The sequence below is a fragment of the Aythya ferina genome (assembly GCF_964211825.1).
Source record: "Aythya ferina genome assembly, chromosome: 24".
NCBI lineage: Eukaryota > Metazoa > Chordata > Aves > Anseriformes > Anatidae > Aythya > Aythya ferina.
This window is the reverse complement of record NC_140322.1, coordinates 4423793-4443111: the sequence shown is the minus strand read 5'-3', so window position 1 is coordinate 4443111 and position 19319 is coordinate 4423793. Positions and strand designations below refer to the sequence as shown.

General features: G+C 47.1%; 1 protein-coding gene across 1 annotated transcript; it reads right to left on the bottom strand.

The window, feature by feature from the left end:
- Positions 1-548: 548 nt before the first annotated feature.
- LOC311423461 (uncharacterized protein) lies at positions 549-18158 on the bottom strand. The gene is made up of 15 exons (XM_084497467.1): positions 17968-18158; positions 17136-17212; positions 16525-16554; positions 16166-16373; positions 15856-15966; positions 14556-14709; positions 12645-13059; positions 10983-11052; positions 10265-10420; positions 8470-8792; positions 8205-8336; positions 7383-7540; positions 6553-6831; positions 5830-6038; positions 549-5276 (listed from the first exon to the last, which is right to left on the bottom strand). Exons 1-4 carry the CDS (start codon positions 17969-17971, stop codon positions 16230-16232), a joined length of 255 nt encoding a protein of 84 aa, XP_084353593.1. The 5' UTR covers positions 17972-18158; the 3' UTR covers positions 549-5276; positions 5830-6038; positions 6553-6831; positions 7383-7540; positions 8205-8336; positions 8470-8792; positions 10265-10420; positions 10983-11052; positions 12645-13059; positions 14556-14709; positions 15856-15966; positions 16166-16229.
- Positions 18159-19319: the final 1161 nt, after the last annotated feature.

The following is a 19319-nucleotide window of genomic DNA, read 5'->3' as shown; positions in this document are numbered from 1 at the left end:
GTAAATTTCTTAGAGAAAGACTTTTACAAAGATTAATGACAGGCAGACAAAGAAACGAGGAGCCTTGGGACGCATTTCTCTAAGTCACAGCAATTTTCACTTAAGCAACTGGGACATTTTTTAAAGCCCAGAACAAGAGAGACAGAACTATTTAATGCGCTCAACTGACCTAGTTTATTTTTTTTTTCATTTTAAGAAGATACATGCTTACTGGGAACATGAATGAAAAGGTCCCGTTCACAACTTTGCCTTGACACCGCCTGAACTGAAAAGTCATCTGGGTTTAAGTCAACATGACTCAGGCATGAGGCAGAAAGAATGGTTCCCACAGCCCTGGATCAGGAATGGGTGCCCCTGAATACAACTGTTGCTGCTCCCGCTGGTGCCAGGAGCTCAGGCAGAGTCAAAGGAGCTTTTTCTGGGCTTATGCAGCTACTGCTGAAACCAGAATCAGATGCAGTTTTGAGATCCACCCGATAACAAAGCTCTTGCTCTCCTGGAGTTGCAACTGCATTTAGCTTATTTTCAGTGGGCCAGGTTTACCACTGGTTGGAAGCTGGGAGATGGAAAGCATCTAATGGGAAAAAGTCTTGGAATTAAGGCCTGGTGATCCTGGTGATCCTGCATGGCTGAGAAGCAGAAATGTCTACACAAAATGTTCACACTTGCACACTCATCCAGCTCCTCAGGACTTCAAGACAGACTTTAACATCACCTGCACATTTTTTCTGACCAATTTGGGTTTGACATATGGTTAAGGCTCCTGTTTATGCCACTTCTGAAGCGAATCCTGGACGGTTGTGTTGTGTTGATATAAATTTACAGACAAGGTTATTTGATTCTTCAAACGCTTCCCAGATCCTGTTTACAAATTCTTTTATGCTTTAGCTCAGATGCGTCAGCATGAGCCAGGACACCTTTCATTGTTCTGCTGGTGCAAAGCAGCCATAAACCCAGTTTAGTCAGCCAGTTAAAGTGGATTTACTGGTGCTTTGGACCTGAAGCTGCTCAGACAGCCAGAGGATATCGGTGAATACCATCTGCATGGGGCACATTTCAGACGGCCCCTTACAAAAAGCGCATACTTTCCTAAGAGAGATGTTTGTGACACTTTATGCTCTCTTCCTTCCGTAAACACAGTGCACTTTATTGAAAACAGCTGGATTTGCACCGGTGTCCAAGAGATTATGGTCTGTACTGGTTTTGTTCTGATGGTTACAGGTGTCGAGGATGGTCAGTAAAGGGCTTTTCCTTTGAAGGTGCAAAATGGATGTGGCAAGAAAGCTGCGTTCTAGACACACACACAACCTCCTATACCGGAGCGTCTGGGCATGTTAAAATCTTTTTCACATGGCTTAGTGTTTACTGGTGTCAGAGGTGGATAGCCTCAGAGCAGCTGTTTGGCTCATTAGCTCTCAGACATGGAGAATGTTTGTCCTGGGAACAGTATTTATAACCTTCCGAGGCAAACCAGAGCCAAGATATTTCAAAACGCGGGTTGCTCTGGAGTGATAACTCTCCTCCCCAGCACCCCACCAGAAAAGCTTCTAACCAGTCACTGGGACAACCAGGACAACAGGAGATCTAGCAGAAAAAAAACATATTCTAGGTTTTGTAGGCCAGTTGTGGTTTGGGTTAACGTAAATAAAGAATAACTTGCTTGAATCGACAGATCTGTGGTGTAACGTGACCACAGCAGGTAAGGAGATAATCAGTTCCTATTCCTCCTTTATGAGAAGAAAGTTTGTGTTGTGAGAGAACCAGAAAGGGCTGTGTGCTGATGCACTTCTGTATGAATAGAGTTTACAAGCAGGCACCGTTGAGGCTTTCTAAAATGCCTAAGAACTGCGGGAGCCTCTTTGCACTACCGAAGTCATTCAGATCTGATCAATAAAAACTTGTGTGAGAAGTCAGAGAAAAAAAGGATTTTCTGCAGAATCAGTCACTTTCCTACAGTTCCCTTGTCAACTTCAAGGTTCAGATATTTAGAAAAGTAGCACCTATTTGACCTTCCACTCCCAAGGCGCCTAGCTCCCACTGCACTAACCCCACGTCTCTGGCCGATGGATTTCTATGACCAGCACTACCCAGCTAAAGGGGGCTGCCAGGCTTTCCAAAAAACATGAAACGGCCATATCCAAGCTCTCAATGCACTGTCCAAAAGCAGTAAGTGCCTCCCTTTTCACAGACAAGAGAGAAACAACTATTTCCAGGGTGACATGGTAAGCAGCAGTGAAGACAAGACTTGATCCAAACCCTACATTCTCACTAGCAGCCACTGATTTGGGGTATTCTCAGACTTGTGATGTATCGCTCTGTTGATGCTAGACAAGCAGCTTGTGAAGAATCACTCAACCACTGACTTTCACACTGAGCAGGCAGACTCCAAGCATCCTTTCACATGTGCTGGTACAAATCAGAAGACCTCAAAAGACAACACCATGCCATGGTGAAACTGGCACAGTCATTGTCAGGAGGTAATTCCCACCACATACTCCTAGCTTGACTGCCAATCACATGAAACAGTCCTGTCTTTTCCCCTTAGCTCCATACACTCTCCTTTCGGTGCTTCTTGGCATGTTTACCATTTATGTGACTTTTTATCTTGATTATAACTTCTCAGCATTAGGAGGAATGGGATCAGATGGGAACAATCTGCTGCTGCTTCATTCAGAGGGTGTGAGTTGCGGCGAGTCTGAGCCTAGAAGGCATGATAAATGATAAAGTAGACAGATTATAAGCTCCTGTGAGGGAGGCTGGAAAAGCATCAAGAAGGAATAAAAAATGAAGCAGAAGAGAAAAGCCTGTTTTGAGAAAGGTGCTGGTGCCAGCTTGTTGTGTTTCTGAGGCCCAGATGTGCAGCTGTGTATTTTTATAGCAGCACCTGTCCATGTTCCTTCTTTGTGGACGCCCCCTGTAAGAAATTTCCACTAACACACCGATTCACATCTGCTTTCTCTCTCCTCTCTCACACAAAAGGCTTTGCTGTGTCCCTGGGGATGTCCCCGACCCATAAAACATCATTTCAGACAACGGTTAGAAGACCTTGTCACCGACCAGGCTGCTAGGTGGTGTTCAGGTGTGACGGGACTGATGTGGGTACTGCACACAGACCCAGGGGGGAACACAAATCACCGAGTAGCAGAGCCAAAAAAACAAACTCACAGTGCAGCAAAAAGGGGGAAAAGCATTTCATGGAAGAGAGTCCAAGCGTGTTCCAGTCTGATCTCTCATGGTACCCAGCCGGCCTCTTTTTCTCCTTGCTTCATTTCTCATTTTCACTGGTGGCAAAACAAGCAGCCTTGTAACCAGCTGGCCTTTCAGCCGGACTTCTCAGCCTTGCTCCTCTTTTGAACCGCGTGTGAATGGTACGCCAGTATTGAACATTTACCAATTGTGCACACGGTGCTTTCCAGCCACAAAGCACCTTGCAAAGTTTAAAAGCTTGGCCACAACCCCCCCGGGGAAGCAGCTTTCTATCACTGACCTCAGAGTGCAACAGGAGGAACCAGAGAGGAAGGAGGCAACTTGCTCGGGGCCACACAGCAAGCGTCCGAGCGAGCCAAGAGCGAAGGCAGCTCCACTCGCTCCCCGCTCAGAGCCTGAACCAGGCACTGCCTTTTCACCAGCCCTGACAAGACAGATATTCCAGTGATTTCAGTGAACAAAGAGGGCCCTCTCTGCCTTGCCGTACGCTGCCATGTGTTTCCCTGCTGTCAATGATTATCCATGGGATTCCCAACAAGGACCTACAGTCACTGGCAACATCTGCTGCAGGGTTTCTCAAGAGGCCGAGGCCGGGCTGTTTTTAGCCTTTGTTTATTTGGACAAGCTCAGTGCTTGCCAGAAGTGCTCCCCCCGCTGCACGCGTGCACACACACACACACACGCACCCCCCTTCGAGCAGGGGACCCTTCATCCCACACAGGCTGCTTTGTAGGGCCCGGCTCTGCAGGAGGTTGTTCCTCCCTTCTCCCCGTAGCCAGCTGCTAAAAGCAGTGCTGAGATCAGACAAAAGATTTCACTGATCGGTCAGGCTGGGGAACACAGGGATTGTTGTCCAGAGTCAGCCCAGTGGCCTGATAAACCCAGCATCCTGCTTCTGGCACCAACCACCCGTCCTCGATGCGTTAGAGGAATGCGATTTCCCGGTCCACACGCATCTCACCAGCCATGCAAAGCCTGCCGTGGCAGGATAAAGGTTTCCTTTCCACACAGCCAACAGAACAGGAAAAGACTGAGCTCCTGCTGTCCAGTTTGTCCCACAGGTCCCAGCTATTGGTTTCAGACAGAGCCAAGGTGATGTGCTCAGAGTTCACTTGCTCCTGAACTTCTACATGGACCAAAGAGGGCGAAGATGTTGTGGGATTCCAGAGAAGCCCCAGGGTTAGGATCTGCACTGTACAGGAGGTGGGTGTTCGGTGCAGGCACTGCAACACATTCACAAGATCTTCTGTACCACACAGTGTGGGTAATATTATCCCTGAGAGGCAATTATAGGCAGGAGGCCTGAAAGTGTGCAGGACTGCCAGCCCTGGGGACTGTTCAGCAGTCCCAGTAGGGGATCCAGGCCTCCTTTCACGTACAGCAGTGTAAGACAAGACTCACCCACAGGAATCAAGGAGATCACACAAGTCTAAGTCTGGCTAGAGAAAAACACACAAGAGAAGCAGCCACCCACCTCTCTTCCTCTTTAATGTTTTTACTCAGCTCCAACACTCTCTGATGCACTCAGCCCTTAGCCTCGGGACAGCTCTGATTAGACTTGTGGAGTGCGAAAGCTTCAGCGTGATTCACAGCTTTCACACAAGCAAATAGGATTCATAGACCTGGCACAGAAGAAGTGGTAGACTCTGGCTTGCTCCATAGGCTACCCCCCCTAAAACAGCCATCACCTGGCCCTAGTTTCGTTTGCGCCCCATTTTCCCATATATGCAAAATAGTCAAGTGTTATCCAATAAAATGCTTTGCAATCTTTAGACAAAACCAAAAAATTAAACACAATAAGTTTTCCTCTTTCTTACCAAAGCCATTCCTGGAAATTAAAGTTCCGTCCTCACTTTGTTGCTAGCTGGATCTGCACTCCTGGAGGGGCCACGCCAAGAGCTACCTGTCACACCCTCTCTTTCCATGACATTTGACAACAGAAATCACAAGTCCAGGTCTTTTTAGGCATCCTGACCATTGCTAAGGAGGGTTTCAGGACAGGAGGGCCCACATTATGGAAATAGAAGAGATGGCCAAGAGAGTGGTTGAAGAGGTGGATGGTGTCTATTCTGCAAAACAAGGAACTTTTGTAAGACACATTCCAGGAGAAATAAGGTGAAAAAGAAACACAAATAACCTTGATCCACTTCTGTGATGGGAATAACAGCACTGGAGAGATCCCCTGGCACTGCCGGGGCTCTGCATGACCCTTTTCAAACGGAGACAAAGCAAGGCTGGCTGGGAGCTGCCTTCCTGGGGAGAGGAGAATGCAACATGAGAGCAGAGGGCAAGGAAGGACAGAGAAACGCTCAGGAAGGTCGAGAAGACCTCTTCTTTGTGTCACACAGTTAGCTGCAGAGGGAAGGCTGAGGCAGAACTAACTACCAGGGGAGGTGACTGAGGGAGGAGAGGTGGACAAGCACCCCCAGCGTGGCACCAGCAGGGAGCAGTGACCTGCCATCACTCTGCACAAGCAGACTGGCTACATGTAGGTATATTCCAGGAGTATTCTGCAGCTCTAAGCCTTATCACACTGGGTGGGACCTTAGCTGATCTCAGCAGTTAATTGGGACGAAACGAGCAACAGATGGATCCAAAATCTGACCTCTAAGGAACACTCACATGCTTCAGGCCTCAGTGCTGCCAGTCCACCACCACCAGGCTGCCCAGTCACTCTCAGAGACTTCTGCAGTGATGCTGCAAGGTCAGGGAACACGCTGGGGCTGTCGAGTTGACAGAGCAGTTAAGAGTGAAATGAAGGTCAGCAGAGATGTCAGGAGAAAGGAAGCCTGATGGGTTGAGCTTGGTCCCAGGAGGGAGCTACAGTTGCTCTGCCATGCGTTATGAAATCAACAAAAAGAGATTCAGCCGGATCATAAGAAAAGAATGCCTCTGATCTCCCCTTCCTCACACCCCACACAATGGACAGGAAGGATGAACAAAGCAAGCTCGTGTCCCAGGCACCCAGTAAAGGGAATTGGGGGGTCCAGACCAAGGGAGGAATCCCAGATCTGTTTGTGTTGCTCAGGGTTAAGGGTTCTTGCTCTGACTGCACTGGAAGCACTGCTAGCTCAGATTCAGGGTGGCCGTTCGGAGCTAGTGTTCTGCTGGGGCTATTGTTCTGCGTGACAAACACAAGGCATACAGTAAGTGAAATTACATGTTGGGCTTATTTTTAAAAGCAGTAACATTTGGGGAAAACTAGGACCACTTTGGGCTAAATCTGAACAACAGAAAAAATAAATCAGAACAGGCTTCATGCACATACTTTTCTATGAAGAAAGTTGTTTACAATACATTTTACACTCCAAAATAAATCTGGAATAAACAAAGCTGAACTCTTACTCATCTCTGTACTTCTTCATGTGAAAAAGTCTGCTCAGGAGAGAACCAGCCCACCATCCAGTCACCCCATAAGCCCTGTTTAACTCTTTGCGAATGGCAGTGCAGACATTGTGGAGGACAGCCTGCCCTCCTCGTTCTGTGTGCTGTCAGCTGCACAAGTGTTCCCAAATCTCCTTCCTTTGCTTCACTAGGTAAAATTCACCTTTCCTCCAAACACTGCAGAGTAGCTGCCTGTACGCCAGCTGCAGATCTGTTGTGGTAGGCACCAAGCACGAGCAGCTGAAGAAGAAAGCAGAAGATGAAATCACATTTGCAGGAAGCACTGAGCACACTTAAAAACTAGGTCTGCTCTTCCCTGTGTCTGAATGCGTGTCCCCCAGAGACGTTAGGAGGTTCAGGAGAACCTGACCCACCAAAACATTGTCGCCTGTTGCACCATGGTCAGATTTGTCCCATACTCTGCCTAGAATGATGGCCAGTTTCTCCTATTTGCCATGTTGCACAAAGCACACGTTGCCACGTTGCACAAAGATATGCCTTAAAGAATAAAAAGTGAAGCACTGATCCTTGAACATGCAGGACTTAGTTTAAAAATTCACATTCCTTCTGAAATGTAGAGAACCTGGCACTTTGCAGTCTCCTTACAACCCTTTTTTCCTGCAAACTTAGAGCCAGTCTGTGAGCTTGTTGACCATGGCAGAGCTTTCATGCCCAACAAATAGCAGAGCTTTCTACCCAGTGACCAAACACTGAAGACACAGACTGTCTCCTTGGACACAAACTCCCAACCACACACATATGTCTTGCTCGCTGCTGCAGCCAAAACTCACTTTGAGGTCCTCATGACTCAAGGGCAGGGCAAAAGAGAGCTTCAGCTTCGCCTCTAGTTGCACAAGCTGCTGTTTTTGCTTAAGCAGCTTCCATATTTCCACCCCTCACGGTCTCTAAGACTTGTTTCTGCAGCTCCAATATGGATTAGGGAACTGAGCTGAAATAAAGAAAAAAAAAAAAAAAAGAAAAAATTTAAAAGGGGATTTTGTGCTTTTTTTCTGTTTAAGTTGAGGTCAATTCCCTCGCTGGGCCACCCCGCAGCCATGCAGAGGTTACAAGAGGATGAGAGAAGGGAACAGTGCAGGGACAGGAACGAGCAGCCACAGCAAGGAGAAAGTGGCTGCGTCCAGAAGCGCACCGCTGCTGAAAAGGAATACTTGTGAAACAAAATCCTGAGCCTGTCCCAGTTTGGAGCTATTTGTTTTGCAGAGGAGGCTTCAGAGCCTGTCCGCTCATGACCGAGAGCCTTCCACGAGGCGAAATCCCCGCCTGGCTGCCCATCAGCTCGAAGGCATCGCTGTGCCACCACACCGCCACGTTCCTGGGTCCTCCCCTGGCTGCTTGGAACAAAACCAGCCAGCAGGTCGCACACGAAGAAACAACCTCGTTGACAGAAGGAGAAAAACATAAACCTGTTAACGCAACTAGCGCTATTAATAATCTTTAAACACCCAGGCTGAAAGTCGGGTAAGGCCCACAGGAAGCCGGCAGGCAAGTTCCAGGTCCTTGTGGTTCGCGAGAATTTCCTGCCTTGTCAGTGCACATTTCCTCTGCCGTGGGGAGGGATGGCGTCCAAGGCGAACGGCATTCCTTTTACTCACCCACCACGGCATCGTCCGAAGGCAGGGGTGGCCGAGTAGCTCTAAGGCTGACAGCTGGTGGCTCAGAAACCGAACCGCTGGGAGCCCCGAGCCAAATCAGATACGGGGCCTCGGGGACACCGGTGGCAGCTCCTGCAAGGATGCGCAGCTATTACTCAAATTAATCCTGACTGCTGCTTTCCTCAGGAAGCCAGCAGGGTGAGGAGCCTTTCCGCACCCCCTGGAGACCCAGCTGCAGGCGCTGAGCAAGCCGATGGTTCCCCACCTGCCTCTGTCGGAACAGCCCACGGGGACTGGGGGTCAAGGCTGGGAAGCCGGGGGGCTGTGAAATTGGTCCAGGCGAGTGGCAGGATCCTGCTGGGAGGCAGTCCCGGGATCCCTCTGTTTGCAGAGGAAACATTCCCCAGCGCGTTCCTCTTCATCAGCAGACAAACTTCTGGAAATCGGGCCATTTTCAATTAGATGCCCACACATGGGTTTAGGAATCCGGGCAATCGGGTGTGTAAATGTCTGGGGCAGGATTTTTCAAAAGGGTTTGAGGTGCATGCTTGTGCAAATCAATTCTGTAGCAGTAAAGACCTGAAGGTGCTGTGGAAATGTTCTTTAATTAGTGCATGCAATTTGTGAGCTTGAATTATTTCCTTAGCCCCATTTTATAGATGGGAAAGCCAAGGTACAAATGAGGCAGCATGTTTCCCAAGGCTACATAGCGTGCTAGTGCCCGAGCCAGAAACAGACCCTACTGCTTCTGACTCCCAGCTTCTTGCTCTAATTACCAGAAAATTCCTCTCCTCTATGGCACAGCCAAATGGTTCCAATAATAAATCCAAGCTGTTGCAAAGATCAAGTCCATTTTTTCACTGCTTAACCCAAAAAAACATTTAATTTTCAAAACACAGGTTTGGCTTTTCACCAGAGAAAGGATTTGTTTTCCATTATTCATCTGTTTTTTGTTGTGTGCTTTTTTTTTTCTTTTTTTTTTTTCTTTTTTTTTTTTTCCTCTTTTTAGAAGCCAAACATTCAATCACTCTGTTCCATATAGAGTTCCTAGGCTAGGAGCACTACAACTATCGTTACCCTATAAATCTTCATTATTCTTACTATAAATACTCTTATGTATTTTTCATTTTGTTATTTCTATGACTAAATATGGCACCTTTAGAAAACCTCAGAATGCTTTCCGAAATTAAGAACTTTGAATCAAACCCTGTAGTCTTTATTTCTGAGAAGAAATGCTTTTTTATTAAAAAAAAAAAAAAAAGTAACATTCCTTGATATATATCCAAAGCAATAACCCTAACCTATGCATTTTCAACACTACTTTAATTATGCCAGCCTGTGTTGGTAAAGATAACACTGCCTTACTTAGACACAGTCCTATTGCTATAATGGTGCCTTATGTTACCTATTACTGTATGGGAATAAGCCAAATGAGGATAAAATACATATATTTTTAAACTGTGCCCACTATAGGTTTGTCAGAACAAAAGAGTGGTGAAGGAGCTTTAATGTTAACAGGGACTTCTTCAAGCCTGTACAGTAATCACTGCCAGGCTAAAAAAAAAAAAAAAAAAAAAAAAAAAATAAGTATATGAATATTTGTCCTTTCTGAAAAAAAAAAAAGCAGGATATTATTTCTAGCTTTGCTTTTTGAGTTGTTTTCTAACCTGAAAATTCAGATTCTGTGGAGGCTGGAAGATTCTCAGATGACTGGAAACTAAAATAAAATAGTTTTATCGCAGAGCTTATGAGTGTAAAGACTGATCTGTTGAAAGGAGAAGCAAATGTTAATTAGATCCTTAAACTCTGTTTCTCATTCCCCATTTGGCACAAATGAGTAATTAACATTGTGGAGAAAGGATGCTTTTGTTAAAGAACTAAATCCCACAGACTCTTCCCACCTTGTCCAAGAAGCAGCAACTCGCTGTAAACAGGAGAACAATAGGGTGGTTGAAATGACTGAATCCATCCGCCTTTCATCTCTGCCTCCCCCGTGGAACCATGTGTTGATAAATCAAAGATCTACTCACTGCTCAAACTTCTCCAGATTTCAATAATACCTGTGATACTCAAAGCACTGGGAATGATTGGCCAAGATTTGCAGCTCTTTAGGAAGGATTCTGACTCCAGCGTTAGCAGCACACCGCCCAGCAACGTGACCTGCACATCCTCATCACCCTACAAGCTGGGGTTGTCCACGGTTAACTTTCCAGGCCCTGGAGGCAAGAGGAAGGGCTTCATCACAGGTCATGGCAACTTTTAAACCAGACACCTTTATGAGCCTTTTGGCCTTATTTCCTTAGGTCTAGAGGCTTGTGCTGAGCTCGCAGGGGTGAGCTCTGAAAGCAGCAGCACTCAATGAAGGACCAAGGAGCTTGAGGGCTTGCAAGTGGTTCAAAGGCAAGTGATGAGATCGAAGTTGTTCACCGTGTGCCAGATGCAGCAACGGTGGCACTGTTAGCCCCTCTACCACACAGAAGAAGGACACGAATCATTTTTCCCTGGATGCTTTTATATGGGCACCAGCTCTCTTTCATCAAAGCCAAGAGTACCTGGAAAACTCCTACAGAGGGTTTTAAGCTATCTCAAGTTATCTTCAATACCAGGAACACTAAAGTAGGAGAAACTGCCTGGGTTGAAATTAAAAACTAAAAATAAGAAAACAAACACAAGAGCTGAACCCTGGCTGCAGAACTCAAGCCTATGAAAACCCTCCCATATTAAGCTTTTAAGTGGAAAGAGAGAGGACCTCTACCTTCCTTTAAGGTTAACACTCACCAAAACAAGAGCAAGCTCAAGGAAATCTTCTCATTCCATTTCTGTCCCAGTACTAGGACCTGATGAAAACCTTTTGAAGAGAAATAAGCAGACTATGAAGTTTACTTCTGAGAGCATGCCACTCCAAGTCAAAGAGTTCAGATAACAAGGTTTTATTTTTTTTAAACTTAGAAGACTCTTCAAGAATTCCAACCTAATTTCCTGATCCTGTTGTGTTTTTTGTTTTGTTTTGTTTTTTAATCAGAGAAGCAATCTAAATGTTTGACTGATTTTTCTGAAGCTTTCAGCACTCAACCATCACTAACAAAGAAGCTCTAGGTAAATGGCACTGTTGGCAACCAGGAGGAGATCTAAGTGGCTACAGGCTTTCTGCTCCCTGGGAGAATCAGTTCAAGCAGCCTCTTTGGGTAGAGGGAGAGAATGTTCTGCTCCAAAAATGGATCCTGCTCTATCAAATCCAGGGAATTTCAGCATCTATAGTGTTCACTACACTTACACAGTCTCGGAGCAGCCTTGCAGATTTAATGTACCCTGCAGGATACAAAAACACAGGTATCCCATCCTGGAAGAGGTATGAATAACATCTCATCTCCCTTTCCCTTTCTCATTCATTAGAACTGGTTTATTTTTGAAGTTTCAGGTGTAAATATGGTGTAAATTCTTACAAAATTCCCTTGAGACTGTCTCTTTAGTAATTGTACCCATGATTGTCTCATTCATGGAAATGGTCAGCTTTTGTTTATTCTAGTTTATTCTGGATAGACAATTGCATTGCTATACTGTAAACCTAAAATACCACAGGAGTGGATGGGAGATTTGCACATGGCATCAATGTTTCTGTGCACCAGAACCATGCCAGCACACCTTTCCCACCCATTCAAGCTTGCTGCTTCTCAATGTCACTGAGCGTGCCTGTGTTCCAAGCACGCAGGAGGAGCAATTGTTCCCAGCCCCAAAGGAAAGCTCCAACCCCCCCATGTATTATCAAGCATATGTATGCCATACTCGGGGGGTTATAAAAACCACACACAAATTCCCATATGAAGCCTACTGCCTAATAAGAAGAAACCTTCTACAAAAAAACTCACTGAAATGTGCTTTGTTGGAAGTTAAGCAGCCTTCCTATCCTACCCACCGCAGAGTTAGAGGAGAACTGAGTCAGCCCTCTTACCTTTCACTCACTGGAAGACTGTCTTTAGCAAACCCTACCCTTCATCTTTGATTCCTGGATTAAATAAACCCAGCTCCTTCAGCTTCCTCCCTAGGTCTAGAGTTTTAGACCTCTGGTTGTTCTTCGTGTTCTCCTTTGGTCTCCTGTGTGTACTTCCCTTCTTAAAACACCGTGCTCCAAGGTGGGAGCACCGCTGCCCACTGGAGTGGCATGATTAATTACTGCCCCTGTGCCTCACGTGACTTTCCTGCTAAGACATGCCAGAATGAAACGAGTTGTTTCCACAAAGCACCAACTGTTGAATCATATTCAGCTTGTGGTCCACTGAAACCTCCACATCCTTCTCTCCTGTGCCACTACTGAGCTACTCCCCACCTTTATTTACAAACCCACGCTGGTTTTCCTTGCTGTTGGAACAGTTGTCGGGAGAACCTCATGTATCTTTTAGTTTTAGGAAGAAATGTACCAGCAGTAAATGCCAATTCACCTACACAAGCTCCTGGAGAGACACAAAAGACAAGTGAGCTCTGCCAGTTCCCTGAGAAGCCTCTTTGTTGGTTCTCCAGCAGCATCCAAGCAAGGATAAGATTTGTAACTGCTCCAGAAATTATCCTCATGAGTCCTTCACATGCCACAACGACACACATGTTGCTTTTCTAATCAACGGCCTTTTGTGGGGTTAGGCACAAGGTCCAAGCAAACTCCAGTTGCTGCTGTTTTCAGTACTGTTTTCAGACTGCAGGTAACAAAGAGCACCAAATCGAGCCAGATATGACATAGACAGGACCCAATGATCCTTGTGGGTCCCCTCCAGCTCTGGATATTCCATGATTCTGCGATTCTGGTCTTCCACTCGATGCCCAGCTTTGCCTCTGCTCCATGTGTCCACCAAGTTCCAGATCTTAACTTACAGTAACAGAGCACAAAAGACACATGCTCAGTGAAGATTAAACTGAACACCTCCCACCCTGCTTGGAGCATGGTTAGACTGAAACCCATGAAAGTGTTGTTATCTGCACTTTATGGTAGGGATTGAGAGAAACAACATTCAAATCCTGATTTAGCCCCGTTAACACTAGGCATCTGCTTGAAGCGCTTCAATTAGAAACTACAACAGGGAGTGGATCTTCTCCCACACGTGCTGCACTGCACTACACACACAGAGCTGTGCACAGGAGACTGGTAAACTGGCACTGCCACCTTCCACCCATGCCATGTCCAAGACAGACACCCTCAGGCACCCATCATCTCTCCCATTACAGGGTGATACCCACTGGCCATGCTGCTCAGCCTCCCTTTCCTCCCCTTCCTCCCCTGCCTGCTGATGCACTGTTCTCCCCCTGTGCTGGGCCCATTCAGACACCACATTTGAAGGCCCAGCAGGGTGTTCTGTTGCTTTGAAAGCAGACAGCAACAATTTTAAACAGGCTGGCTCTTGTGTTTTCAGCAACATCATTAGTGCTCATATCAAGTCTTTGGCTTAGCCACTTTTAGAACTACACAGCATCACCAACAGGGTGCAAAAGGCCCTGAAGCTTGTTTGTTTATTTTACCTTAAAACATCAGTGGCAAAGATCCCACAACTGACTGCATATGGAACACAAACATCCTGGGAGATGCCCCCAGAGTTGTTCTCAATCAAACATCCAAAACCAGGATTAAGTCTGCCCCATGAGATGCTTATGGAGGATGTAAACAAATGAGCCCTGCCAGCTAGTAAATTAATACTGTGAACATCCGGAACGCTCCTTTGACTTACTGACATCTTCAGAAATTCCCTGCAGGAGAATTCCCTGTAGTACCAATGTTAAAAATAAGAACCAGCCTTATTTTCTGACCCTATTCCTAGTTAATGACACCCACAGTCCTAGATGGCCCCTGCTGAATTATGGCTTGGTGAGGCTCAGTGGTCTATTACTTGATCCCTGTGTGGACAGATGAGGCCTCCAAAGAAACTCCCTCGGAGGAATGAGTAAGGACATCCCTCAGCAAAGATATGAAGTGGATACAAACTACAAAGGGACAGGGATCAAACGATGATGTGGGAAAAGGAATGCAAAACTAGCAAGGGGAGCACATCTGCTCGTAGAAGGGAAGACTGACGGACCTGGGAATAAATTCCTCTAGCCCTGCTTGCTTGTTGATGTGCACAAGTATTCTCCAGACTGAAATCCGTATGTTGTTGCTCACAGCCACTCAGCTCAGAAGACACCCGTAACTTCACAGCTTGACAGACATTCCTCTAGAGGAACAAGAATGGAGTGTCCCTGTCCTCTTCAGTCATCCCTTTGTTGGGCAATCTTACAAAACCCATAGTGCCATGTTCACATTTTGCTGGTACTGCTATCACTTAAGCTTCTTCACATTTCCTTAAATACAAGGAATACTCAGCAATACTGTACCGTAAGTACTCCAAGAGCCTTCCCACTTTCACTCGGATGCACTCTGCCACACCAAACACTGTGAACAGACGGGCAAACCTGTTTCTGGAAGAACATCAGGTCTCTGCCACTGCACAGTGCTGATGTACAACAAACAGGGTCTGGCTAAGAAAAGCTGCGGACAAACACGGATCAGTAATGAGCTTTGACTACCACTTCCTTTAAGAATACCACTGGCAGCTAGAACTCGGTCATAAATTATTTTTACTTGCTGTGAGATCAAGATCGGAACAACAACTTTCATCAATAAATAAATAAGAATGACAAGTCTACAATAATTTGTAAATATTTTATTGACAAGAAAATCCCAGACCTATACACCACTTTAAGCTGTTATCTTCATCATATAAAAAACCCTGTGCTTGATCAAAATTTAAGACATGCCATCTCATGCAATAATGGAAAACAGATTTCACTGCATATTTTCTCCTGGATTACTTAAATTACATTCAGAATCTCAGAAGCCATTCCAAGCTCAAGCTTTTGCTTTATATATCTTTATTTTTTATCAGCTTTATTATTTCAACTATCCCTGGCCAAATTCATCCCTGATCTCAGTCCATTGGCTACAGTTGTTGAGGACTGAGGATGGACTTGGCACCTGTGAGACCGACAGAGAAGGCTCTAACACAGTAATGTACAGTACCAAAAGCAGAAAAACTATTTGAGTCAGTTTCAGGCTTAAGCTAAAAATAGCAGATTCAAATTAAAATCTCCCAGGCCAGATTCTCATGCTCAAACCCATTAATTTTAAAAGCTGAGACCACTCAGTGCCTCCCAGGAGGCCCTTAACTCCAGTCAAAGTTCTTGAGAGGTAACAGAGCTCTGAAGCTCATCGGATCCAGCCCTTCAGCAAGCTAAGCTCCTAGAGCATCCAGCTAAGAAGCAGACTGCCAGCATCGCCCAGTCTTTTGGGGGGCTCAAGGATCACACCTCCAGTGGATCACAGTAAATGTCAGTCAGAATATGCTCAGCGATTTTCAGGACCAAGTCCTCAGAGCATGAAATCATTACTGTCCCAGCAGAGGTGACAAGGCATACAGATGTTTCAGCTACTGGCAGCTGACATCCACACACAGCACAGAGGAATCCCCGTGTCTTTCTATTATAAGCAGCTGCCTCTTTGCCAGTTCTCAAGTTTTTAAGGGGAAATAAACAGTTTTTCAGGTAATATTCTTCTGGCAGTGTTTTTGCTCTTTCACAAGGTTAGGAACATAAACAGCAATCACTTCAGACATGGGACAGAATATAAAATTCTTACCTTCTCCCAGTCCAACACGATCACATGATCCTGGCTTCCTCTTGCACTTTCATTGCCCAATATCCATCTCTATGGATTATCCCAGGAAAAAGCAAGTTCTGTATTACTCAGCTGGAAAGAAAAATGGAAAGGAGTTATTAAAGACACTGGACTCACTTCATCAAGTGACAAAGACCAAACTACTGGCTTTGCGTAGCTGTAAGGTAATAACAGAGAACAAGCAACAGCTTTTTGGGCTCTGCGAAGCAGAGCTCAGTGCTAACCAGCGGATGAATTGCCATGTTGAAAAAAAAATCCTGAAAGCTGACACCTGAAAGGCAGCCACAGCAGGGACTCCAAAGAGGATGAGTGTGTGAAGGGATCGCAAGTGACACCTAGGCACAAAGAGTGCTAGTTGGCAACTGAATGTCTTTATTCAACTTAGTTTTAGCCGTGGTGGGTCTTGCTAGCTGTCTTGATTTTCTGCCAGATTTTGCAATGTTGTAGGAAAGAGTTTGGAAACATGACCTGATGATGCCCTAGAGGTTCAAAAATCAGAAAACAAATAAATCAAGCTGTAAACATGTTTTTAATCTGATTTGTACACACTAATGGTTTCTAAACAGCTAATATTCTGGAGTATTAAGTACTGGCCATATTACAGAATGATGACAGAGATACAGATCCTACCCAGTATGAAGATAGACGATTTTCAGTCTCCTGCAAAAATGTAGTAAGAGTCGACGTTTATTACACCTTTCATCCGCAGGAAAAACCGTCGTGATCAACTTTTCTTTTGATTTCAACTTTTCTTGGTCGATTTCACACATTATTCTGGAATGAGAATGTTCTGGAGCAAGGTTTAAGTGAACATTCACACTTTGCTTCACAAGAAGTTTCAGAGGATTAGCTCCTCTGCTCTGTGCTGCTCACATCAGGCTTAAGGATGCCAAATTTCACCACCTTAAAACCCTCAGCCAACAACCCGTGGTCCTGTGCTGCCCTCTCACGGGCTGCAAGCAACAGAGCAACACCACCTCTGCTCGCCGAGACCCAGAAACTACAAAAGCATTGTACAGAGGGTTTGGATTGTCCCTGTCATCATCAGCTCGATTTATGGCATGCTGCAGGGACTGCACAACCACAGCCAGTGCTTCAGCAGCTATGCCCAATGCCTGCCTTTCCATAAGAGGGTACAAGGCTCACAAGAAGCTCCTGCAACTACAAATGCTGTGTTTGGCAGCATCAAAATACCAACCAGCTCACTGGCATGCAGCCCTCGATCCTCTGGGTGCACTTACCTCTGCTCCATCATAACCAGTGGTCTTATTTGCTCCAGGAACTGCCACCTTTGATGCCAAAAGCCTGGCAAAGTAAACTGGAGAAGAGGGAGGGTCACACCATACCCAATCCAACCCCACATGCTGGAGTGATGACTTCAAAGCCCAAATCTCACAACTGTTGAGTGAAGAGGCAGCATTTGACCTCACAGACACTGCACCCAGGGGCAGCCCCCATTTGGCCAAGACAGCTGCTCCACGTGGGATTCAGAGGTGATTCTGCCCTGCCAGTCCTACAGCAGGACGGAGGGAGCAGGGGCTATGGCTGCTCAGACATCTCCTCACCCCAATAAACCACACCGAGCCTTTGGCCTCCTGCTGGCATTGCCAATAAGTGTCCTGCTTTGTAAACCATGGGCCAGCACCAACAGAAGCGGTCTGAGTCGCCCACCCACAACAGAGAAAACCTTCCATACCGTTTATTATTCCATACACCTCCCATGGCTCTTTCAAGAAAACCTTGAAAAATTGACCGAAGTGCTTTTAAAACAACACAATGGCAGGAATGTTATCCCTTTAAGACCAAGTTATTTGAGATATGCAATGAGTTTCCATGATATTTTTGCACAGCACAATCTAGTGTACAATTATACAAAGTAATTAATTCTTTTCTCTGGTTAAAAGCCTCACAATTTTTTAAGGCAATCCCGTGCTGCGTGGGGGCCTGGGCTGACAGTTTAGAGAGCTGAAAAGAATTCAACCCCCGTCTCAGAAAAAGATTGATTTTTTAATGAGGAAATTTCGAGGTTTGCTGTATTTGTCTTCACACATAAAACTCTGGAGTTTGTCATACCCATTTTCTTGCCATGGTCTACTACTGAAGGGGCTGGAAACTCACGTTCCCTTTGCAGGAAGAGCCTCCGTGCCCCCTTTGTCCTGTGCTCCTGCACTCATCCCACTCACATCATGGCCTCACCCCATCTCCTGGTCCCCTCAGCCCTCTCCTCCTCCTCCTCAGCTCCAGCCCCGGGCCCCATCTCGCCCCCTTCCACCCAGGCCTGCCCCTCACCTCAGGCGTCCTCACAGGGCTGGGACCCCAACTGGTGCCCCAAACCTGCTCCTGGCATCCCAAACCCTCCTCCTGGCACCCCGAACTCTCATCACAATGCCCCAAAACCTCCTCCTTGAGCCTCAAACCCTCAATTCAGCACCACAAAACCTCTCACTACCCCAAATCCTCCCCCTAGACCCCAAAAACCACTTCCTGGCATCCCCAACCCTACTCCTGGAGTCCCAAAACCTCCTCCTGACACCCCAAAAACCACATCCCAGCACCCCAAACCCTCCCCCTGGTGCTCTAAAACCTCCTCCCGGTGCCCCAAAACCACCTCCTGCCACTCCAAACCACCCCCTAAAGCCCCAAACCCTCCTCCTGGAGCCTCAAACTCTCCTCAGGGTGCCCCAAAACCACCTCCTGGTATCCCCATCCTCCTCTTGGCACCCCCAAAACCTCCTTCCAGAGCCCCAACCCTGCCCCTGGAACCCCAAAACCACCTCCCGGTGTCCTCAACCCACCTCCTGGAGCCTCAAGCCCTCCTCCCGGCATCCCAAAACCACCTCCCAGTGTCCCCAAACCTCCCTCTAGAGCCCCAACCCTGTCCCTGGAGCCCCAAAACCACCTCCTGGTGCCCCAAAACCACCTCCTGGTGTCCTCAACCCACCTCCTGGTGTCCTCAACCCACCTCCTGGAGCCTCATACCCTCCTCCTAGCGTCCCAAAACCACCTCCCGGTGTCCCCAAACCTCCTTCCAGAGCCCCAACCCTGCCTCTGGAGCCCCAAAACCACCTCCTGATGTCCTCAACCCTCCTCCCAGACCCTCAAACCCTCCTCCTGGTGTCCCAAAACCACCTCTGACCCCAAACCTCCCTCTAGAGCCGCAACCCTACCCCTGGAGCCCCAAAACCACCTCCCGGTGTCCTCAACCCACCTCCCGGCGACCCCAACCCCTCCCCCTGGAGCCGATCCCTCCCCCAGACCCCCGATCCCTCCCCTGGTCCCCGGATCCCTCCCCCGGCCCCCCGCTCCCTCCCCGCTGCCTCCCTCCCTCCCCCGGTGCCGCCCGCCTCCATCTTGCGCCCCCCGCCCGCCCTGCCTCGCTCCTCCTGCCGCCAGGGGCCGCTGCCGCGGGCCGGGGCCGCCCGTGG

Excerpts from the sequence above, each read along its gene's own strand:
- LOC311423461 (XM_084497467.1), bottom strand. Across the intron at positions 16,555-17,135 it reads CTGGTTATGATGGAGCAGAG|GAGACTGAAAATCGTCTATC; the intron begins GTAAGTGCACCC and ends ACATTTTTGCAG. Across the intron at positions 16,374-16,524 it reads ATCGTCTATCTTCATACTGG|GGCATCATCAGGTCATGTTT; the intron begins GTAGGATCTGTA and ends TTGAACCTCTAG.